Source organism: Anas platyrhynchos, chromosome 12 (genome assembly GCF_047663525.1).
Source record: "Anas platyrhynchos isolate ZD024472 breed Pekin duck chromosome 12, IASCAAS_PekinDuck_T2T, whole genome shotgun sequence".
NCBI lineage: Eukaryota > Metazoa > Chordata > Aves > Anseriformes > Anatidae > Anas > Anas platyrhynchos.
The window spans coordinates 3,553,199-3,577,268 of NC_092598.1; the positions used below are offsets into that span (position 1 = coordinate 3,553,199).

Consider the following 24,070-nt stretch of genomic DNA (forward strand, 5'->3'; position numbering starts at 1 on the left):
AGGGAAGGGGAGGGGAGGGAAGGGGGGGGGCGGTGGCGCCTCTGCGCCTGCGGAGGGAGGGGGCAGCCCTGAGGGGATGGAGGAGGGGGTGCTGGAGTTTGGGGGTTTTAGTGGGGAAAAGAAGCCGCCTGATGGTCTTTTTGTGGGTAGGGGGGTTGGGGGAGGCAGGTTGAGGCGGTGGGGGGATTCTAGAAAGGTTCTCATCCTGCCCTGGAGTGTTTTAGAGCGGCTGTGAGGCAAGCAGCTATGGGGGGATGAGCCCCTCGTGAGGGGTGAGCCCCTCATGGGAATCCCTCAGCTCGTCCCCGTGTGGGAAGGAGCCAACATCCATCCCTGCTGGGTGACCCAAGAGAGGCAGCAGGGCCCTCCGCCACCCTACTGCTGAAAAACCAGGGGGATGTGAGCTGCCGGACTGCCCCACACGGGACACGGCTCAGTGGGTGCTGTTGGTAGTAGGGGGATGGTTGGACCTGATGATCTCGGAGGTCTTTTCCAACCCTAATGAGTCTGTGATTCTAGAATTCTATGGTTCTATGATCTGTAACCCACTGGGGTTCTTGCCAAAGGCCACGTGCATGATGTCACCCCAGCAGGTAGGCTGGAGGCAGCCACCACTCCGAAGATGCAAGGGCCGAGGGATCTGGCAACGAAAAGCCTTGCTCCCGAGTAGCGAGAAGGGAAATGAGGGCAGCACATGTTTGGGGAAAGAAAGTAAAAATAAGTGACTAAGCCAATCTCATGATTTTGGGAGGGCTGAGTCATGAGTGGATGCTGAACCCCCCAGGCAAGAGCCCATCAAATTAATCACTGATACGCTCCGTAATTTTTTCCTTAAATTGCAGGATCCTGCAAATGTCCGCTTCAGTTGGGGAGGAAGCGTTAGGAAGAAATGTAGCATGCCTGAAAGTTGAAGAGAAGAAAAGGGAGTAACTTTGTGAGTTTGGCAGCTCAAAGAGGAGGTTCACCAGAAACACAAAGACTTCACCCGCTGCGTTATCAGATAAGGACATTTGCCTTTCATTTTATGAACTGCAACACTTCGTCTGTGCTCGTGACAGTAATGTGAGGAGAAGTAGATGATTTTCTGTATCGGCTTCTGGCCTTTTAGTCGACACACCCTGCTGCCACTCCCTTTCTTTTGTTTCTAGCAAGTGTTGCTCTTCTGTCCTAAGGCAGAGAACCGGCAGTGAAAATGGCTGTTTAATATTAAAATAGAAAAACAAAAAAGGGAGAGAAATGTATAGGGTTTTTGCATATAGCATTTCAAATATCTGAAACCCTCTCTCCCTTCTAGAGTCTAATTTACAAGGTAAATAATGGAGTGAAAACCCTGAAGCGGCTCATCCAGCTGAAGGCAAAATTTCCCTCTGCCCACAACACTGCTTAAGTAAACCGACTTTTTGCTGGAAAGGTTGCCCTTTCAAATGGCTGAAAATACAAACACGCACAGAGCTTCCCATCTGGAAACCAGTTACTTCACATACCAGTACTGCTGAAAGCCATAGCTGATGATGGAAACCGACCCGTGGGCAGAAAGGATGTTGCTGTCTCACACTTCAGCAACATCTAAAATACCTTCAATTTTATCCTGTCTTACTAGAGTTTCATTGTAAAGACTGTTACAATTTTACCACGATGTTTTGTAATAATGTAAGTTTTGTAAGCTTTATGGTAATAGCATGCTTTGAAAGAAACTTATTCCTGCAGAAAGTTTCGTCCTCAATTCTGTATTATCAAGAACAACTGAAGGCCATGGCTGTGTAAATCAGAAAGCATCGTCTAACATTAGCTAGAGACCTGAATAAAGTACTCTAGGTCAGCTTCCTCCCGCTAACTGCTGGAATTGTTCATACCCTACCGTAAATGCTCGGGAATGGCTTATCCTCCCATTCCTTACTCCTCATGACTTCACAAGATCAAAAGACCTGTGCGCATGACAGTGCCCAGGAGGTGAAGGATTTGCACATCTGACTTCTCCACACTGAAGCACCTGATGGGACCCGCACATCCATTCTTTCAGGGACTGAACATCTTCCTGGAGTGCTGCACGAGCTGGTTGATCGCTGTGGAAGGTTGACTGATGTCCATGTAAAGCTCCCCTGTAGTGTTAAGAGCTTTAGAAGTTCTAGAGACTTTCCTTTGGAGATCGAGAGCTTTCATCCCAGTAGTTTCTAGGTACAATAAAGGCTTTGCTATTCCTCCAGTTATTCTGGTAATAGGATTCAACTGGAAATTAAAAAAAAAAAAAATCGTCACAATGTGTTGAGGGGACTAAGACACAAAGCTGGGGTGGCTGCTGTGTGTTTAAAGAAAAATCAGAAATATTAAAGCATCAGGAGTCTAAGGGACCATACTGGTACCAGCCTCGTGCCTGCGGTGGCACAGAAACAGCATTGGGAAGGAAGCTCTTTTAGTTCCATCTATCCAGACGCACGCCATAACGCACTTAAAAGAAGCAGTCGTGTCTAAGACTTGCTTAGGTCCTCATTGTGAAATCTCTCCTGGACAGCTGCTTGCACAGCAGACAGTGTTCTACTGGATAGTTGCTCCCGGGGCTTTTCCCAAAGCCTCAGACTTTCAGTGCTGAAACCTGTGCTGAACAATCGTAAGCTCTGAACTTTCCATGACCTAAACTGCACAGGCCAGTACCAGGCATCCTGGATTTACCAAAGGAAGTCAAGGGAGCAGCTGGAACGGTTGTACAGGTGGAGCAGCACAGGACACTGATAGGAGGTATTTTATTCCAAAATAGATTAACAAAAACCCGACTCTCTATTCCTAAACTTTCTGAAAAGCTGTGAAAAATACGTTTAATTTGTTGACGGAAGGCACTTTAGTGTGAACTAGTTCAAGTTAGCCTGCAACAAATTTCAAGCCTGGACAGGTCTCTAATAGATCATGTGGATGCTTGACTCCACATACTTTGCGTTTCAATTATCTACGCAGACCCTTTGGCTGAATTATCTGTGCCTTTTCCAACCTTATCTCAAACATGAGCCATCTCTCATGCAACTGTACATTTCAGGGCTGCGATCTGAAAAGAACCTGCAAGTCTCTCTCACCTTCCGTTCACATTCTGTTGTAACTGAACTAACTCGTCATGATAAAAAACAAAAGTGTATTTTGGTATTTTTCTCCCAAAGCTATCCAGAGCTTCAGAGAAAGGCCATGCAATGCTAAATAAAACATTTGGTATCAGCAAACCTGCTACTGGGCTGCGTCTCTCATCAGTCGGGGAGTTGCCAGAAGGGAGAAGGAACCGTGAGGAGCTGGAGCTTGTGTACACTTGAACTTGCATTGCCACCAGGGCTGGGGGCGCACCTGCACTGACCACAGGGTCCAAAGACAACCGGAAGCTGTAAGTTCATGAAGCCATAATCAGCTCTGAAACAAAATAACATGCAAGATTGGTTGTGCCACCTCTTTTTCCATTGAAACTTACTGCTGAGATCTTTAGGATGTATCAGCAAGTTAAGAATCACAATTGGAATCCAGATTTTTTTCTGCCAGTTAAAGCACTTCTCTGAAACAGTACTAAAGGCTAATTTCTTCCTCTAAATTCTCTAGAGGTGAGACCCTGCTTTGCTATCACTCAAGAATACTGAATCCTGAGGAGCACACAGAAACCACCAGTGTCTGGAAGAAAGCGGTCTGATCTCTCACAGAGAAAAGGCAGACACTCAGGCCCATTATTCTTAATTTAAGACTTCAACCTGAAAACAAAAATATTTCCTGCTTCTTTCTCAAGCCTTCAAAACAACCGCATCTCATGCTGTGGTGTAATTTTTCCTCGGGGCGTCTCAAGGGATTTGGGTTATCTAACGCTAGCGGTAGAGGCGCAGCTCCCCGACGAGCCGATGCCGAGGCGCACGCACGGTGCGAGTGTAGGACGAGAAGAGCTGCAGTTATCGGTAGCTGCGTCAGGTAAAACGAGCTTTCTGCAGAATTTGGCAGCAGGAGCCTTTTTGGAAATGAGGTAGAGCGGCAGCTATTTCTCCCCAGGGCAGGAAGAGAGCTGCGCTTCCTGACAAGAAGCAAAGCGCTGTATGAAGCGTGGGGATGAAGGCTGAGGAATGCACAGGTGCTGGGCTGACCCTGTAAGTGCAGAGAGTGGAGGGAGGCGCCTGCTCCCTGTTCCCTTCACCCTCATTGCTCCCAGACAGGCCTGTCTGGGCTGCGAGAACCGAAGCAGACATCCCCTCACACCTATCCTCCCTTTTGTTTTTGCTAAATTGCAGCACCCTGATTTCATGAAGCCGTTTTGGACCTGCTGCTGCCTAACACGCCGCTGCCCTGCGATCGATGCTGAGCCACGGCCGGGGCACCCAGAGGGGGCTTTTGGCAGTGCTTGCTGCCCCGGGACTCGGAGGTGCAAATGGCAATCATCTGTTGCTTAAATAATGGAAAAAAGCTTACAGCAACAACAGGTATGTTACCCTGGTGGCCTCTAGTAATGGCAGAGATGTCACACACTCACATAGCCTTTGGTTTTGGAAGGATGATAACTGGGCTGTGAAAAACGAAGCTTACTTTGTTGAGAACTGGGGTTACATTTTGCCTGTGCAGTTAAGTTTCATATTATGAAGTCCTAACTGTGTTTACCTACTCCCCATTAAACTCTTGAAAATTGCTATGTTTAGCTTCTGCCTGTTGTAACATTTCCATCATGATCAATGCCACCTAAAATAATTATAAAATTACTTCTTTCCAATTTCTCAATAAGGAAGACATCAGTTAAATTAATACACAAATCAGGCAGTGATGAATACAATATTCTAAACTGGATTTATTTGTTCCAGGCATTAATGTAATACATAAACACATTTAATGAAAAGGGGGTAGGGAGGGAAGGAGGAAATATAGTAACAAGTAACCCATTAATAAAAACAAAGCGAGTCTTTGAAATTTGTTTTATACTTACACATGAAAATGTCCCCAAAAGTTAAGTAGCTGTCAGTCAACATAGCAAGGATTTCAGATATAAAAAAAAACAAAACAAAACAAAAAACAACTCGTTAACGAGTTTGTCATAACCAAATTTTTTTTTTTAATTTTAGTTTTTAGAATTAAAAAAATGAATATTAATTACCTCATGCAGTGTACAAAAGCTTTAAAACAAATCCATTAATGCAAATGAGACCAATTCCTTCAGCTTTTTTTTTTTAAAAAAAAAAACTTAAGGAGTTTTCCAAAATTCATTTCAACTCATTTTTTTTTCTTAGCACTGAAGAAGACACCTGTGACTTCCTTGCACTTGAAGTTTGTTCAGAGGTACCTCTTCCAACACAAATAGGTTCTTGCAACGTGAGACTTCTCTGCATTACAAGAGGTTCAAATGATGGTAAGTGCAAAAATGTTCTCTTAGTGTTTTCCAATTAATGAGGTAAATAGTTACGAAAATAAAAAAAAAAATACAACCTTAAAAAAAATAAAATTGGGAGGGTAGCAGGATATTAGCAAGGTATCAGCCATATGTACACCAGGTGGAAAAAGGGGCAAATGTGAAATATGGGGCTATGGCGCTCAGGAGAGAGGTGCAGGAAGGACTGAGAAAATAAAAAATAACTACAATCAATTGTTCCCCGGCAGAACTTTAAATCAAACCACTCAACAGATCCCCAATAGCTGAAAATAAACCGTGTTTATTAGCGTGTCTGGCGAGCTGGGCTGTCAGTGCAGAGGCCGTCCGCTAGTTACAATTATAGCTGACTGCCTGACAATGCTGGGAATGCAAATGCTGCTCTAACAGCTGCAGCACATCCCAACCAACTACACAAAGACTAAAAGATCCATCAAATTAGGAGTTCCTGACAGCAACAACAGGGCCACAAGAACGGAGCGGTAGCCTCCGTAGTAAATAATATAATATATGGCAAACAAGAGACTGGAGTTAGCAAAATGCGTTATAAAAAAGTATAAAAGTTTTTAAAAACTTTCTAAAAACTTATTTTGGGGAAGGGGGAATCTTAACTCTGTGGCCTGGCATTATTACAGTAACTGAAGTGGTTGTATCAGATTGCTGGTGATCGACTCCTTGTGAACAAGAGGTACATTTGTAAAACGCCCCAGGGTGAATGCCTGCAAGCTGGCCAGACAGTCGGGGAATTTTAATATCTGCAGCAGAATCAGCTGTGTTTGTAGAGGGTGAACCAACACTTGGGGCAGAAATCTCTTTACTTGGTATGCAGAAGATAGTGTGACACAGGATCTAGCAGATTTTAGTTTGGTCCTGCTGTCTGGATCCCAAGTATGGTCCCGAGCATATTTTAGGTTTCTTCCTTCAGAACCCACTAGGGAAAGGCTCTGTTGCACACCTGATGGCGTGGGGTCCCCACAAAACCCATTAGAAAAGGCTACTCTCATGAGAAGCCAATCTGAATTTGAAAAAGGAGGAAAGTAGGAGCGACTAGCTCAGGCAGAAAGTGAGTTGCTCTTCCTCAGGATTGCTGAGCCCCAATTAATCATCCTGGTTAATCTGCTGCTTGACAGCGGACAAGTCCAGTACGGGCCCCTGCTCCCACTGGCTAGCAGCTGTGACCTCTGCGAGGTCCAAGTTAAATGAAGCAAATCCCAGCTTGTACAGCTGGGCAGGGCTGGGGAAGGACATACTCTTGCTTCACACTTAGCTAAAGAATCCTCCTGCCATTTCCCTACCCTCTGTACCCCATTAAAAGCAAACCCCAAACTCATAGCGAGCTCTATCGGTTCCGTCTGCTTTGAAGCTCAAAGCAAACCGTGCTGTTTCCATCCACATCCTCAAATCTTGTTTCAACTTCTTTAAAGGGGTTCCTCTCCCTCTTTCCAGGGCACGTTTTAAAGCCTAAAAAATTCTCGCTATTGTGTCTAGATACGGAAAGTGTTGCAATGAGGGATACAAAAGTCACATTGCCCCCTAGATTTCAAAGCTCACCAAGCTATCTGTCCGAGCCCAAACCAGCCCCAGCTATTCTCTGGCCACACAATAAATAAGACCCTCTTGATCTTAAGAGCACAGTGGAGTTTCTTGTGCTCTGAGCTGATCTGACCTGCATTCACCTGAAGAATATTTCCTTTGAACACTCACATGTTCCAGAAATCTGATACTAACAACTCAAGGACGTATTGGAAATGGACTTTAATGTTACAAAAATTCAAGACTTACAACATCGAAGATGTTTCATTTTTTCAGAGCAGTTCCTTCCAAGTTCCTTTGAAACGCTCTGTAACTTCCAACCAATCGCTTACTACTCTGCCCCTCCTCACCCTTGACATTATCATCTCAGCCAAAGATTCAACCTTATTTTAAAAATGTCAAGATAATATGACGTGTGTGGAAATGCCATGAACCACAGATGTAAAAGCCTAATCCTTAACATTCAGGAGATCAGCATAACCTCTTTTGCCACGCCATCCCTTATACAGTAGGAGGGACTTTTTGGTTTTTCTTGTTTTTTGCCTTAAATATGAGCTTAATCCAAAAAGCACATTCAACTGTACATTTCTGAGGCTTCAGAAGATGTCTTCCCCTCCCACCCCCCCATTTAAAAAGAAGAATAAAGAATCAAGGTTAGAAAGAAATGATAAATACAAGGTTCTTTCGGGGGCCACCACCAAAGGGTGGTTATCCAGAAGTAGTCATCTTCCTCGATCTTGATGCTTTTTTGTTTTTGTCTTTTTCTTTTTGTCCTCTGTTTTGGGTTTCAACGCACAGACACACGCGGACACACCAGCGATCGCTTTGGGTAGATCAGTTCCTTTGTACCACTTATTTTTCTCCTTATCATAAACCTGGACCGTCTTGGAGAAGACCGTTTCTTCCCAGCTGTAGCCTCCAAGTATATAAATTTTGCCTTCCCAAACAGCCACCCCTGACTCACTGTTAGCTTGCAGCAGAGGAGCAACTCTGGTCCACTGGTTACACTGTGGGCTGTAGGACTCCACGCTCAAGATGTCAAAACGGGCCATGGTTTCTATGTTGTCGTCACTGCCGCCGATGGAGTAGATGCTGTCCTGCAAGGTGCACATGCTGTGCCAGCCCCGGGCGGTGATCATCGGCCTCTTCTCCTCCCAAACATCCGTGCGGTAATCGTAACACAGCAGATTTTTTCTGTAGGGGCCAATCTGGTAGTCATGGCCTCCCGAAATGTACACAAATTCCTTGTAGACTGTGCCGGCGTGGCCGTAGGTAAACCTGGGACAGGCAACAGAAACAATCTGACTTAGTGCTGGTGGATTTCATCCAAATACACGAGCATTCAACAAGGACTGGTACTAAAGAAGAGAAATAAACAGTAACTACAGACGGAAGAATTCCTAAGCTGCTTAGTTACCCAGTAACTACTCTTATTCACACTGCTTCACGCTGCTCTGCAGAGTGTGAAGGTTTGACAACCACTTTTTAAGGCATCCTCTTCATACCTGGTTGCTACAGAGCACCAAGGTAAGACAACCACTTTTTAAGGCATCCTCTGCAGTGTCACAGAACAGAGGTAACCCAGAGGTGCCATGCCCTCCACTCCCATTTTCCTGCTCCAGTGCTTGGGTTGGATCAGTGTGAGAGTGTCAGAGAGGAAAAAATCCACATCTCAGCAAGGGGTTCTATGACAGAAAGAAGAAATAATCATGACACCTCTCAGACTTACCAGTAGCGATTAGCCAAGAAAAAACAACAACAAAACCACTGTTGCTGTTCCCTTTCACAGCTTCAAGGGTCACGAATGGTGTTTCTTGCCCACCAGTGTTCACAGCACCATGTATTCATGGTCATGACACACACGGTGTCCTTTTTATGTGCCATCCACCTGCTCTACCACTTCTGCTACACAGGTGATAACTTCTCTGGTCACCCCACGACAAGGGAACAGACTTTAAGCAGAGATCACATTTCAAATAAGACAAAATGAGATGGCAGAAGCCAACTTCACACACGCCGTTTCCACAGGGCAGAGAGAAAACCTCTTCGATGTATAATAAAGGCACTGCAAACCTAATTGTTGCGGCTGTTAACTTCACACTAGGATATTTCTGACTGAGACCTTTTGAGCTCTTGGAACACTAAGGGAAGGAACAACCTCGGCCTCCTTGAAGATACCCTTCCTGCACATGCCTTTTTTTCTCCTTTTTAAAAGAAATAGCACCAGCCACAGCAAACTGGCTCACACATTGACACAAAGAGCCCAAACAATTTAATACCCACAGGGCTGCAGAGCAACATACACTTCATGCTGCACTCCTGAGCCTCTGCTACCATCCTTTGTAGTCAAGGACTCAACAACTCAACCTCTATGGCAGACAAACCTACGTTAGCATTACTTGAGCCTGGAATGCTTTTGAACTGTGCCTGAACACGCTCAAAACTCGATGTGGATAGAACCTTAAGCTGTTTTCATTTTGTACTGTAATAGTTCATCTCAGCTACACAAACTGTATCATAGCTGCTTCAACAAAGAAGTGCCAAGCGCTTCTGTGCCAGGAGAAAAGGTGGAATAGAAAGAAAACCCACATTTACCCTGAAAGCATGATACTTCTGAGAAAAGCTAAGATGGTTATTATCCTGTATGCCTACCAAGGCTTCTGATCCCTGACCAGTGTCTGAATCAGATATTTTAACAAGCTCCTGCTACAAGAAACAGAAAAAAACCTTGACACACTTGGCCTAAGAATGCTGAGCGGCCAGGACAGGCATTGCAGCTATGGGGGCTGAGCACCATCCCTGGAGACCTTGAAGAGACAACTCACCCTGCTTCTTAGCCACTCAGAAAAATGAAAAAAAAACTAAAAGGACTAAGGCATAGTTATGAGATCTTAACCAAAAAGGCAACTCAGAAATTCCACAGCTCGCAATCTGCCTACCCGTGGAAGAATGTAACTCGTGCCTGGTGCGCCTGTTTGATGTGAAATTCCCTGATCACGTGCCTGCCTGTTTTGGCACCTGCCAGAAATGCTGTGGCAGGTGTAGCATAGAGAGATGCTGCTCTACCTTGTTTGTGGTCTCTTAGGAACAAGAACTGGGAGCATAAACCTCCAGAGGCACACAGGCAGGTTGTCTTTGCTTCTTTATGTACACAGGAAGGGGTCTTAAAAGGTAGAGTACTTATCTGGGAAGTAAGGATGGACAACGCTTGAAAACAAGCAAAAATAACAACAAAAAACACCCCCACCACCAACATAAAGCATAAGTTATGAAAAACTCCAGTGACATTTAGAGAAGCAGACTAAATATTTTCCTCCGCTACCAGGAAAGATAATTCTCTCCACATAAGCAAGCAATAGGCACTCCCTCTCAAGCACAAGCAGTGTAGCATAAACAGCCTCAGAAAAAGCCCCGATGCTTTTCTTTATCCCCTCAATCAATGGGTACGTCCAGCAAACAGCAATAGCTCCGACAGCAATTGGAAAGAGGCAATCATATCTGAAGCACAAAATTGCCCATCAAGTTGTTGTTTTCCAATACAGGGAGATCATCTGGTGAAACAGGCGAGAGGTGTTTCACTCAGCCTCTTTTCTGAAAAGCCCATCCACGACTGCACATACCTGGCTTCACGTTAACAGAAAACTGCACAAAATATAGTGTGCAAATTGAAAAAAAATCAGTAAGAACCCTCTAGATAAGCCCTGTGGTTTGAACACCAGCATTTCCAAATCTGCAACAGAACAGGATGTGTCAATACCACGGGTCCAGAAACCCACTGACAGAAAGCAAAGAGCATTTTGGCAGCAGCAGCTACAGGAGTGGCCAAAAAAAATAATAGATAAAGGCATTAAGGAGAATGAAGTTTCAGTTCAGAATAACTATTAGAGTCAACTGCCAATTTTGAATTACTTTCCCAGACATAATGCTGCAAAAATTACAGCTTCTGTCACAGGGACACCATTCAGTGAGCCCCAGAGTATCTGGGATTTATTTTCTTAAGCAGAAGAAACGCCACACACGTGGCCCAGCCTGATAAAGCTTTGGGAATCCCCAGTTCCAAGCAAAGTCCTGGCAAGCTGGGCTTGCTCAGAATCCCAATGTCCACCTGTTGCAACCCAGCGAGATTATTCGTGACACGACTAGCAGAGCAGATACCATCATTTGTTAACCTGCTGCAACACATTTCCTTACACAGCTGCCGTCAGTTGTTCTGCCAAACTTTCACCTAGGGCCACTCCATTAATTTCACTGATGTCTGCAGCAGGCTTTTTCAAGGTCTGCTCAAGAATACGTTGCACAAACTTCTGCTCAGCCAAGCCTGGACTCACTGCTGTTCCCTTCTGGGCTAGAAACTACGGCAGCAACTGCTCCCAACGAGCCTGGGAAAGTGCCTAAAAGAGAGGACGTCTCCTAAGAATGGGAAAAGTATTGCACAGCCAAGGCCCTAATGAGCAAAACGCTTTTAGCAGACTTTGACCAGGTCTCACTTGTAGCAGACTTGGACTGTGTGTTTCGCTGAGTTGGCTTAGCTAAAGTTTTCCACGTTAAGCATCTGCCCCAAGATGCTGTGCTTTCCTCTCCGGTAAGACAGCACCGCTTCAGTCCTAACAGCTCAGCTCCTTCCAAGAATTTGGTCAGGGAAACAACGTGGTATTTTGGCCCTGTCAGGGCAAGGAGGAAGAAAAGAGGGAAAAAAAGAGCCTGAAAAGCTCTTCCTCAGATGAGCATTCCTGTTCCTGCGTACAGCTCCGTGGATGCAGAATCAGGCAGTGGACAGGAGGGCTCTGTGTCAAGGCTGCAACCATCGCTGTTCCCCTGAGAATCTTCCCACCCAAGGCAAGCTATAAACCTTGGAAAAAAATCATTAAACCTTTTCTGCATGCTCAGAGTAGAATCTTTAACAAACGTAACCTCTGAGAGTCCAACACCACGCAACTCAAACCAAACTATGTAAGACAACTCCCTAGAATGACTTAACAGGAGCCTTTTGCTCCAGCAACTGCCTGGAAAACTATTCCTTGGCTTAGTACAGCCAGAGAAAAAAAATCCAGAGCCATGGGCAGAGTGCCTGCTTCTGGTGGCCATGCACCTAGGAGGACAAAAAGCTGCACATGTTCTCTTCAGAGGGAAGATGACAGAAGAATGCAGGAAACCAAAAGGCTGTACAAAGACGTGTTGTCTGATCAGACAGCTGGGATGCAGAGGACTGGAACCTCTAAGTTCCTCTATGTGAGGAGAAAAGACTCACTTAGATCTCAGCTGGGGAAGATCACAGAATGGTTTGGGTTGGAAGGGACCTTAAAGATCCTCAGTTCCACCCCTTTATCATGGGCAGGGATCCCTGCCCCAGTCCAGGCTGCCCAAACTTCATCCAGCCTGGCCTTGGGCGCTGCCAGGGCTGAGGCAGCCACTGCTTCTGGGCAGCCTGAGCCTCACCACCCTCAGAGTAAAGAGTTTCTTCCTAATACCTAACCTAAATCTACCCTCTTTCAGCTTAAAGTCATTACCCCCTGTCCTATCACTACATGCCCTTATTAAAAGTCCCTCACCAAGATGTCCTTTGGGTTAAAAAAAAAAATGAGGAACAAAATCATATGATGGGAAGGAAAAGAGAAATCATATCGAGAACGTGCTGAAGGGAAGACAGGAGCACCCAGAAGCAAAACCAGCGTGTTTTCTCCAATCTTGAGCAGAGCACAGAATTCTCTCTCATCCTTCCACTGCTCTCAGCAAATACAGCTGAAGTACATCAGCAAAGGACTGCCCAGACCCCTTCCAGCAGCCAGCCACACCTCTCCGAGCTCCAGCAGCATTTGCTTGTCTTTCTGTTTCGAAACACTTCTTCTTTGTTGCTCGCCTTTATGCTGATTTTTGCCTTTTGCAACCTGCATGAAGTTCTTGCCACTTTATTCCTGCTGTGTAGAAGAGCAGTGGTTGCTAACATTGTATTGCCTGACAGAAAAGCTCTCAAACAGGAGAGTACATTTAGATTTTCAGCCCTCTCTAAGTGTCCATTAAAATCTAACTTAAGCCATATTAACATGCAAGAGAGCAGCTACATGGGAAATTGGGAAACGAACCAGTTCCCTGTGCAGCTGCACAAACACCTGAGCTGGCACGGAGGACTGAGCGCAGGACCCAGACAGAGCAGGCAGGAAGAGAGGACACAAAACCGTTTCTTTGGGATGCAGCAGTAATTAAAAATAGTTGCTGTACTACAGCCTAACTCTGCAGTTTAAATCAGGTGATCCAACGTAAGTGGGGTCTATGCAGGGGAACTTTTGCTAATCTGAGTGGATCAGCTGGGCAATTTCATGAAAAATTCACACCCCGAGAAAGCAAAGTTCATTTATAACTGCTGCAGCTGCAAAATTCCCAAAGCCAACACCAAGATTTTGGAAGGAACACAGAGGTGAGACTGCCCCTTTTCAGACAGCCAGCAGCCTGGCCAGCTTGGGCCAGCCACACGAGCTTCCCCAGGACCATTTATACACTGGGAAAAAGATATCCTTACCTGTTCTAAAGTGAGTGTTTTTTCTAGCAACATAGAAATCAGTCAGGTCACATCCACATTTCTTTGAAAATGCTACCAAAAAAGCTGTGCTACAATTTCTGTGAGTTGTTACCAGGCTCTCGCAGCCCATCCCAATTAACAGAAGGGCTTAGGAACAAAAGATTCTGTCATACACAGCTTCCCAGGAAAGAGCGTGGCGTTTAGCCTCGACTGTTAGATTTGCCTGTGTGAGCAGAAAGAAAAAGCATCCTGCTTCTTAAGAGCACTCGAGCCCAGCTGTTAGCCTGGCTCAGCCTCGCATTGCAGCACCTGCCCAAAATAGAACTGGGCAGCAGGCTTCTGTGCCCTCACTGGCTGCCTGTGGCTCTGCAGCTAAGGGAATGAGGGAAAAAGCCCCGAACTCCAAAATCACACTGCAAGCATCTCGTCAGCAGTTCTGACAAGGAAGCAAGCAGTGCTGCTGAAGTTGCAGGCACGATGCAAATACCATCCGTATAGCCAATGCCCCTGTCATTTTCAAGATTAAAATATTACAGAATCTGAAGAGCTGTTTGCAAATGGAACTCTGTCACACAATTTTTACCACTCAGATGTTGATTCAAGAATCAAGAGGTGACAACGCAAGACCAAACAAATTATAAAAGCCTCTGATCTCAACTCAACAGTGCCTCTGAAAAGACACAACTTCGAGTGACCTCAGGGAAAATATTTTGAGAACAGCATGCAAAAATTTCAAGGTCTCTCCCTTCCATCCTTCAGATGTACCTCGGGACAGAAATTAAACCCAGTCAAGCTGACACGAAGAGCACTGCCTGGAAGAGATGGCTGCTCAAATAACCCCTGCTGATACGGTTTGTTACTTGCTGATAACACGATGCTGACAACATTTCTCCTTGCTTCCCTCCGAGGGATACCCATTCATCAGCTAAGTCACTGAGCTCCCGCCACTGCCAGTTCTCAAACACCTTTCCAAATGCCCCCGTTACCTCGGCAAGCCTGCTATATAGGACCACGAATCCTTCTGGGGGCTGTAGGTCTCCACAGAAGAAAGCGCCCCATTTTCGTTCCTGCCACCAACGGCTACCAGCATGTCGCCAATGGCTCCCAGGTAGAAATCTACACGACGCTGTCTCATGGAGGCAACCTGTCAAAAAACAACATGTTGACATCTTCAAGCATCTGGAAAGCAAGCCAACTTGACGTATATTCATGTCTGAGGATAGGATAGTTGCTTCTTCATGTTTATTATTTGAGCTACTCGTTTTTATCCATCATATTCACAAAATACTGTTGTTTTTCCTGCAGAAGCATGTTTCATAGCACCCCTTGTCAAAAAAGGGGACAAGAGAAAGCATCTGAGAGCCAGGACACTCTATAAATGCCTCAGTGTTACACAGACCATCTTCCAAAACTTGGCAAGTAATGTACATTGGAAGCAATCAAAACCACAACTGAATTGCACAGGATGATTGGCTGGAAACATAGGAACAATATAACATTTTACAGGTCCTGCACGGGCTGCAGGGTTTTACAGCAGGACTGTAAGTGGTAAGTGAATAACCTGTTCTAAGACAGAGCACAGAGACGCTTCACAAATGTCAGAGACATTTTCTTTTTGCATTAGACCCATTTTTGATTTAATTATGTAAGCTACTGCTTGGGAAAGATGAACTAAACGATCACCTCCAGGTTCATGTTAGCACTATTCCCAGAAGTAATTTAAAGGGTTGCAGGTGGAGGTTGGCCAGGAGTTTTATAATTCAGACGCCCACTTCCCAAGTGATGCTGAAAACCTCTCCCAAACTCTCATGCTGCGTGCATGACTTAAGCATCCCCACTAGACATTCAAGTAGCTGCTTCTCCACTTCGGTAACTCAATTTTCTGTTTGCAAGTGTCGCTGCCCATTAGCTATACCTACATGCCAGCCCTTCCATCAAAAAGGAAGAAAACACCCTAAACATCAACAACTTTAGGCAGAGAAATAATACAGCTTAAGTCTCACCTTTATCCACTGGTTACAGCGGGGATCATACCTATAAAGGAGATTTGAAGCTGCATCCCCTCCGTTGTCCCTTGAAAAGCTGCCCCCGGCTATGAAGATGAAGCCTCCCAGGACTGCAACGCAGTGGTGACTTCTCCTGGCTGGGAGAGGGGTCTCTGCTACCCACTGCCCCTTTCGCACGTCCAGGAAGCAGGTATCGTCACTCAGTTCCAGGCACCGCTCGGAAACCTCCCCACCCACAAAAAGCAGCCTCTCCTCGCAGGTCCGCAGAGCTGTCCGCTTGTTTTGCAGCACTGGCTGAGCGGTGACGTTGTTGTGGTAGTTCACTGCCTCTTCTATAAACCCCTCGCAGTTTGCTTCTTTGGGAAGGAGAGAGCACACAGCGGGCTTGACGCGGTGGAGGAGATCGCTTTTAGGTATCAGGGGGAAGTGGATGTTATCCAGAACCTGGTAAGCCTCGTTCTCCCTTTCTGGGTACTGGGTAAGCCACTGCAAGGCAGCCTGCAGCAAGTCATGCTCACACTCCTGCTGCACGTTGCTGCTATCCAGGTACTGGCACAATTTCTGCAGGGAAATGTTCTGCAGGAAGTCCGGGGTGAAGGACAGCGTGCCAAAGTTCTGCAGGATGAAGGAATCAATGTAGGAGTCAAGGCGCTTCAGGTTGTAGATAGAGGCGAGCTCCTGCAGGTACAGGTAGTTCTCCTCGCTGACTTCATTCTCAAGGTACTCACAGCAGAAGTCAACCACCTTCCAGATCTGCAGCAGGTGAGCTGTTTCCAGTACATAATCGATGTTGCCTCCGTCTAAAGAGAGCTCGCTGCCGTAAAGGAAGTCCACCACCGCCTTCAGACCGATGTAAGAGGCTCCAAAGAGCTCAACTTCTTTTTGGTGGGCTTCTCGCATGCCAATGGTGAACATGGAGTTGAAGTAGTCACTGCAAACAGCGAGGAGGTTCCGATGGGCAGGGACCCTCTGCTCATCCACCACAAGGACAATATCGCAGAAGAGGCCTCGGTGCCTCTGCTCGTTCAGACTCTGAAGGACCAGACTAGAGTGGTCGTCCCATCTGTACACCTGGAATAAACACACAGGAGTACCACACGTTGTCTTCACCAAGATAAAAATCAGTGTTTGCAAAGCATTTTCCCCTTTGATATATTCAAACAGAAGAAAAAGTTATTTATGTTGTACACAAATAACAAATTATGATTTGAAGCAATTGGAACACAACATATTACCAGCCCAAACTCCTCACCTTTACTTTGAATGGCCTAAGCAGAATCTTCCCACTTCCTACTACCCATTTTTGATATAATTCACTCCTACTTCCTCCACCACACTGAATCCAAACCTCCTCCCTGATGATTTATACAGGCTGAGATTTCTGAAACTCTTCCACTCATTGTCTTCCAGACATCTTGCTGACATTTCCTTTCTTTCTTGTCCCTCAAATGACTTCTTCACAACTAAGCTGCTTGCTAAGTATCTGGAGTGGGAGACACACGCAGAGCAACACGCCAAGTTTTCATTCAGCCCACGTTAGTGCTTTCTTGACAGCTACCCCCTCCTAAATCTTGTCAGAACTGTGCATTGGTGAGCTCGTTAGGGTAAAAGTCCTCTTTCTTTCCATATTATTCCAGACACACACACTGCATTCAGAAATAATAGCTGTTTATTTATGTGCAGAGCCACACATGTGGATGACTTATCCCCGTAAGACTACTACACGCTTCCAGAAGCCAAGGTAGTTTTTTGTTTTAACAAATGCAACTTTGCAACAAATGCAAAAATTTTTATTTTAAAGACAAGGGAAAATGCCTTCGGAATGCGTCTGTTGAGTGCCCTTCTGGGACCGTTCTGGTCCAGGCATTCTTCCCCCTAGCTCTGTACGTGCCATGGAGCTTCTGAGGCAGCCAGTGGTCCCTCCTTTCTCACAGACTCATGTTACCAGCCTTAAGAACCACCAAAAGGAAGATGTCTTGTTACCCCTTGAATGTCCTGCACAGCATTTACTGAAGGGGCTGTTCGCTCCAGCATGTCAAGTGACACCGTTTTTAGGACCATCCTACAGAGGGAATGGAATGCTCTATGGTACAGTCAGTTACCTTGTGATCTCTCTTACTAAAAGCCAGGTTAAGTTAAATGCAAATACATAACTTTAATTACCAAATCCAAAACAGACAGAGTTGCAGAGCCTGTAAGAACATGCAGAAGAAACCAAAGGGGGTGGAAAGGAAGCACACCTTTATGTTGTACCAACAGTGGCTTTAAACAGCTCTGGTTGTAGGACTCTGAATCTTGCCCGGTTCTATACCTTCAGACTGCACTCCTAGAAGTAACACCCCGAAAAGGGGCCTCAGTCCATATCCGTACTGGAAACAGACACACAGATGGCCTGAGGTCTCTTCAAGCCTCCCAGACATTCAGCCTTTCCTTTCCCAGACTGCTGCTCCTCCCTTACTGCTTTAGAAGTCCTAAATATCCTTGGCGTTCCCAGCTTCCTGAGCAGAAAGCACATGATGATTTCTGTCTGGCTAAGCCATTAATGGCTTGGTTAAATCATGGTGAGACAACTTCTCTACCCACCTGGATGAGAAAAGTTCAAGTCCTAGAGCCAATTTTTTTTTCCCCTGCAAGCAACCTCACTCTAGATACACACTCTGGGTTTAATAATTTGGTAATTGTGCTTTTATACAACCAGATAACCAGGATTAACGTGCACAGCTCACCACTGTCCAGACATGATGGCAGCCAATCACCCAGAGCTAATACCAATTTTGAGAGCCTGACCTCCCACGTTTGCCTTTTAGCAGCTGGTAGTATACTGCCAGGCAGTCTGCCAATGATCAGACCCAAATTAATAACCAAATGTGCTGCAACAGAGAAGGTTCAGCCAGTGCAGAAACATTTCCATTCAGCAAGACAAGCTTCCACAACACGATGCATTACAGAAGCAGGCTTCCATAACAAAACTGAGCCTGTTCATTTACTTTGAGGATCAGGTTCTGAATTTGTAGAAAAAAAAACAGCCCTTTGTACACCTGGCAGGCTCAGAAAGGACCTGCAGGGGACAAGATTGTTCCCTGAGAGCTTATGCTTTCTCACCTTAAAGCTAGTCCTGTTCCCCACCCCAAAAACAACAAAAACCCTACTTAACGTTTATACAGGAATTTGCATTTTCCACCAAACTGGAAAACTGCAGGGCCGCTTAATAATCACGCTGTATTTGTTGACACTTCGGGTCAGGAGGAAGTGCAGCATGCATCTGGGCCTCTGTCTGCTTCTCTGTTTAGACGCCGACTAGAAAGGAAGTTTTATCAGATGTAGCTTCCCAAATGGGTGCTCTTACTGTGATATCCAAGTGGCTTCTCTTTAGTTTTGCTTATGCTCTTTTCTAAACAATGGAGACCAAGCTGCCAAAAAGCCTTCTGCTGGCCTAACTGTACACGCAAGTACACAGAGTTAAACCGATACAACCGAAGAGGCTTCAATAATTTTAAGTTTCCTGGGCCAAAACTCTTTAGTCTGCCTCATCATATGCTCTGAAATTAAAATGGCATCTAGGGCATAGACAACAAAGTAACCTCCACTGAATAATAAACTTGCCAGAGAGATGTGACAGAGAAAAGTATGGGTTTTGAGGATTGTAAAGTTTTTATCGTCATTTTTCTTAGCTTGAGAAATGAAGATGCCACACAGTAGCCGAAGCAGAGCCCAAGGGGTGGAGGAGGTGGGAAGATGAATAAACATGACAGAGGACAAACCATACGTTTGTGGCAACTGCGATAAAGGAGAGGACAACAGACACTAACTGACATCTATCTCATAGCACCCTATTCCAAGCCTGACTCATAGGGCAAAGTCATTATATTAAACTAAAAACATCTTCCCTCTTGTCCTTCTAAGTGGCTGATCTCTCTCTAATATCCCCTGATACCACCATCGTGCATAACAAGATTACACCAGCCCGAAGAGCTGCCAGAGATCCCTGTTTACCTAACCGGCTGTGGAGTCAGCAGCATAATCCTGACCACAAATACATATAACAACTTGTACTCCTCAAATCCTTGTTGCCATGCAGAACTGCTGCTACTTCAGAAATCAAGCTTAAGACTACGCATGGCACTGGATGGACTCGGAATACATTAGCATATTTCAGCCACTTAGCACGTTCCTTCGTTCAGCGAGCAAATAACATAAGCTGATAGCTGCACATTCCAAAACCAAGACAATTTTTATATTAAACACAAACAGCTTTCTCAAGCTATTTATACTCCGTAGAACAGCTTTAGTATTATCTAGTAACTCTAAGTTTAACAGATAGTGACAGCTGTTGTCTTAGCAAGAAAATAAAACAATGCTGTCAAGTTAATTAATTTTTAATGTGATGAATTACTATTAACATTCAGAATAAACCACTTAAATGGCAGACAGGACCAGCACTCAGGGAAAGACTATATTGCTAGGGATGCTTTTAAAAATTAGTTCTGTTTACCTTTTATCATTTATTATTGCTTTTAAAATTTTAACTTCTTTTGGATTCAAAGATCCAATTTCTTTCAGATTGTTAATGCAGTACCACTGCTCCCAGGGAAGCAGAAGAAAAGAAGATCTGTCTCATTCAACTTTGATAAGACAGATACTGGCACTGAAACTCAGCTATTCTAGCAACTCTTGGTAGCACCAGGTTCGTTCTTTGCAGCACCTGTAACCTAGTGCTCAAACTAGAGCTGAAGAGCAGGTGTCACTGGTATGAAATAAAGTGAACATCATAATTACTGCTTATATTAACATTTTATAAAGCTCAGGCCATCACCCTAATTCTGGATGAAGGGTCACTTACGATGGCCTTCTGTGGATTCCCAATTGGGACCACGGTATTTTTCAGACAGAGACCCCTTACAAAGAAAATTAGCCTTGCAAACCCAAGAGAATATCCTGAGTTCACCAGAATTGCTACTGCTTATGGGATCAAGGCTCCTGTTTTCTACAAAACATAGATTAAATCTGAAAAGCAATCCTAGCTTTGCTCCTATAACTAGCTTTGATTTTAAGAGATGTATCAATATGTAAAATTCCTAAAATAAACACCTCTCTTTTAATGACTGAAGTTTTGGTGTAGAGAAAATACTGTGCTGTGATGATGTGGGTTTCTTTTTTAAGTTATGAGTCATGATGAGCAGATGCCCATTTGCTGCTGCTGCTTTTTTTTTTTTTTAATCACTAGGTAGCAACTTCTTATTTCAAAAATACGGCTGCAGGTAGACCAGGGTTTTTATACCTGCTTTTAAAAGCTCCGAATATTCACCTTCCTCCAAAACTGGCCATCTAACAGAGAACCTTTCACCACTCTTGTTTATTTTTGCAACTTGTTTTTCAGTATGCAACAAGAAAACACACAGACCTTTGAGGATTCACTTATCTTGTGTGGGCGACAAATCCTGGTCTGCCGGGTTCCCTCCATGCCGGGCTGATCCGCAGTACTTCTAGAACAAAAGCCAGAAAGTTGTTAGCAGCGCACTGATCATTGCAAGGTGCTAAAAAAACATATTGAATAAATAACAGAAAGGATTATGACTGACTGCAGCTCGAAAATGTTATGGCATAAAAAGCCAGGTGTTTTCCCTTCCCGGAGGGATGCTCACCCCTCTCTTCACTAACGTTTGTTGGTGTCAACAAGTTGGGGTGCGCTAGGCTATCACCGAACATGAGCGCGTGAAATATCGATGCTGCAGCTCGGCAGACCTGGGTTAGCTCCTACAGCTTTGCCAGAGGCAAAAATCGCTGCTTTGTGAACAGTGCCACGCTCCGGACCCAGAAGGGCAGCTTCTCCTGGGGCACCCAGGGGCACCCAGGGGCACCCACAACTTTCCGTGCCCTCTCGCCCCCAACCCTCGGTCCTCCCCCCCGCAAGGAGCTAACCCGGCCTCAGGCAGAGCCACCAGAGCTGCATCCGCTGCGGTTTTGCTTTTTGTTTGTTTGTTTGTTTTTTCCACGCCGTTTCAGTCACCGACCAAACGAAGGCGAGCGCAAATAACGGGGCTGCGAGGCAGGCCCCAGGGGGCGGCGGCAGCTCCTGAGGGGGCCGCTCCTGAGGGGGCCGCTCCCCGCAGCCCTCCCCGGCCGCCTCCCCGCCCAAACCGCGGCCCTGCGGCCGTTCCTGCCGCTGTCCCCGCAACGTTCCCCGCCCGCCGCGGCCCGGAGAGAAAGGGAAGGAAGGAGGGAAGGAGGAGGAAGGGGAGTTACCACAGCGCCGCGTCCCCACAGGCTGCGGGCGGCCCCGCCGCAGAGCCCCCCGCGGCGGCGGTGGCTGCCGCCTTCCCCCGGCCGCCCTGCGCGGCCATGGCTCGCCCGAGGAAATGCCGGCCGGAGGGAGGCAACGGGCGGCGGGGAAGGCTCGGGGCAGGGCGCTGGGAGGTGCCACGGGGGCCGGGCCACGGCTCCGCCAGCCCCGCGGCGGGGAAGGGCGGGCGGGAGGCGGCTGCCGGGGAAGGCGCCCCCCGAGCGGCGAGGAAATGGCGGCGGGGTCCCTGTGGTGCCGGGTCCCTGTGGTGCTGGGTCCCTTTGGTGCCAGTTCTGTGTCATAGTTATTTGTTACAGAGGGTGCAGGACGCTTGGCAGCGTTATTTTGGAAGCTGGTGCTAAGGTACGCAGCGTGTGTGTGTGACAAGAGGGGCAGGTGAACATCAGGTCTGACCCGGGCTGAAATGATTTGATGGCAAAAGTCCCCGGCCTGCGGCTGGCAGCGTGCTGCTGTAAGGCTGCTTCTCGCAAAGGAGGGCCCAGGGCGATGGAAAGTTAACAAATTGCACTGGTGAACAGCAGGGCAGGCAGGGCACTCCTTCCTCACAGAAGGGGTAAGAAGTGGACCCTTCTTAGACACCCCCCCAGACTGCCATTTGGGTGCAGTTCTTCATTACAACGCTACAAGTCAAACCCTTTGCTAATTTCAAGGTAACTTCCAGAGGTTATCATCAAGACAACAGAAACTGGCAAGGTTGTGTGCACATCAAAGCTCCACATGCTCCTAGGACAGCCCAGCATGGACACACTTCCCACATCCCACTGGTAGAGGATGTGTACGGCACAGGGCTGCGGCATTTTAAACAAGCAGTGTGCTAGGGTTGCCTTGGATGTTAGCGCCTTTAGCTACCGAGCCGTCATCCAGCCTTCTGCTGCAGGTGGCTGCTCCAAGAGCTGGGGCAGTTGTGTCCAGCCAGCTCTGTTGGTTCTTCATCCATCCCAGAGAAACCAGAGGTGATGATGGATTTCTACTAGTCAAATGGATCATCAATTCTGAAGAACAGATGTGTTTTGGGTAGCTTTGGTCTCTCCTGTATCCCTCGTAACCATGGAGGCCCAGGATAAAGTTCCTCAGCTCCTGGATTGAGTAAAAAAGCTACCTTGGTGTCAACCATAACGCGGACTGTGATCTGTAAATTCATAGCTGCCTCTTCCTGAATGAACAGGAGAACATCAGACCTCCCAGGGCACCACAGCTGAGCAAAGCCATCCTGTTTGCTCAGCTGAACATCAGTGCACCTATCCAGCAGTTCATGCTAGCTGGAGGCATTTTCTTGAGGGAGTCCATGTGCTTCTTTTAAGTCAATGACAATGTGTCAGAGACATAAAAGCAAAGAGAAGAGGTTTGGTCCCACAAGGAAGGCATGTGTTTCTGGGGGTTGAATATGTCGCTTAAAAGCATGAACCACAAAGTTCCTAATGAATGCAATTTGAACATTGCGGCTACTGGGTCACAGAGGCCTGAAAGAGGTTGAGCTTTTCTCCTTCTAAGGGAAATGACATTTCAGTCACCCACCTCTCCCCTAGGAAACATCAGGAGCTGAGGAACGAGTTAGAAGAGACAAGGACAACCAGCAGTTGTTACAGGTATAAATAGCAGTGAGGTAGTGCCAAAGGATGATAAATGCAGACTATGAAAAAAAAAAAAAGGCAGATAATGGTCAGCATTAAGGCTTTTAAAAAAGAAAGAGTGTTCCTAAAAACAGTTCCAAAAGAAAATCAATAGAAATTCAGACCTATTAATGTGTGATTATAATATCATCTAGAGTCTACAGTCTGCAAAGGTACTGTGTGATGCACGCAGATGCTGTGTCCTACACTTGTACTGACTTCAGGAATATTTCTCTGTTCCTGTGACCTCATCTCGATCACAGGGAGGCACTGCAGCAATAAGCTCCTGTTCCGGGCCCTGATGCTACAGCAAGCCTTACGTCATTCGGGACTCTGGAAGAGGCTGCCTGCTTCTTACACAATCCATAGGATTAGGGCTTCGTGCTGTGCGGCAGTAAATGATGGATCTTACAGTTAACACACACACCGGTGATCTTGTTCCCCAAGGTCTCTGGAAGCACGGAGTAACTGTGGTAATGAGGTTTCCTAACTCTACAAACTTTACATGTACAAACCATACATTCAACATCTTCCTGTGAAATAACATCGCATTGCAAACTTTGAAATAAAAGCAATATTTTTTTAACCACGGGATGCATTTTTTTATTAACATCGCAAAAATCCAGCCTGCCAGGTTTTGGTAGAAGCCTGCTAAGGTGTACCCTGGTACTTGTTTTGTAAATCCAATCTGTGGGCACGACAAAATCTGGTGACATCTCTGTGAAGCTGCGTTCTGCTAAGCCAAGG

General features: G+C 46.0%; 1 protein-coding gene and 1 long non-coding RNA gene across 5 annotated transcripts; one reads left to right on the forward strand and one right to left on the reverse strand.

Annotated features, from left to right (window-relative positions):
* Positions 1-4,762: 4,762 nt before the first annotated feature.
* On the reverse strand, positions 4,763-21,908 carry KLHL36 (kelch like family member 36). Of its 4 annotated transcripts, none has more exons than XM_027466869.3 (5): positions 21,656-21,908; positions 20,814-20,892; positions 15,410-16,483; positions 14,393-14,550; positions 4,763-8,170 (listed from the first exon to the last, which is right to left on the reverse strand). In XM_027466869.3, exons 1-5 carry the CDS (start codon positions 21,751-21,753, stop codon positions 7,615-7,617), a joined length of 1,965 nt encoding a protein of 654 aa, XP_027322670.2. In that variant the 5' UTR covers positions 21,754-21,908; the 3' UTR covers positions 4,763-7,614. The 4 variants fall into 4 exon arrangements, with proteins under 4 accessions (XP_027322670.2, XP_038041203.1, XP_071900081.1 ...); XM_038185275.2 differs by having other exon boundaries at positions 20,814-20,895; positions 21,656-21,798; XM_072043980.1 differs by lacking the exon at positions 21,656-21,908 and adding an exon at positions 21,332-21,583.
* A 111-nt stretch (positions 21,909-22,019) lies between these two features.
* Positions 22,020-23,933, forward strand: LOC140003530 (uncharacterized). Its single transcript, XR_011812355.1, has 2 exons — positions 22,020-23,299; positions 23,587-23,933. It is a non-coding gene; the product is annotated as an uncharacterized lncRNA (long non-coding RNA).
* The last annotated feature ends 137 nt before the right edge of the window (positions 23,934-24,070 follow it).

What these genes read in the sequence shown, in the direction of transcription:
- KLHL36 (XM_027466869.3), bottom strand. Translation starts at nt 21,753, where the DNA reads ATGGCCGCGCAGGGCGGCCGGGGGAAGGCGGCAGCCACCGCCGCCGCG. An exon ending in AGATAAGTGAATCCTCAAAG is followed by an intron (nt 16,484 to 20,813) that starts GTCTGTGTGTTT and finishes TGTTTATTCCAG; the next exon opens with GTGTACAGATGGGACGACCA. An exon ending in TATATAGCAGGCTTGCCGAG is followed by an intron (nt 8,171 to 14,392) that starts GTAACGGGGGCA and finishes TGCCTGTCCCAG; the next exon opens with GTTTACCTACGGCCACGCCG.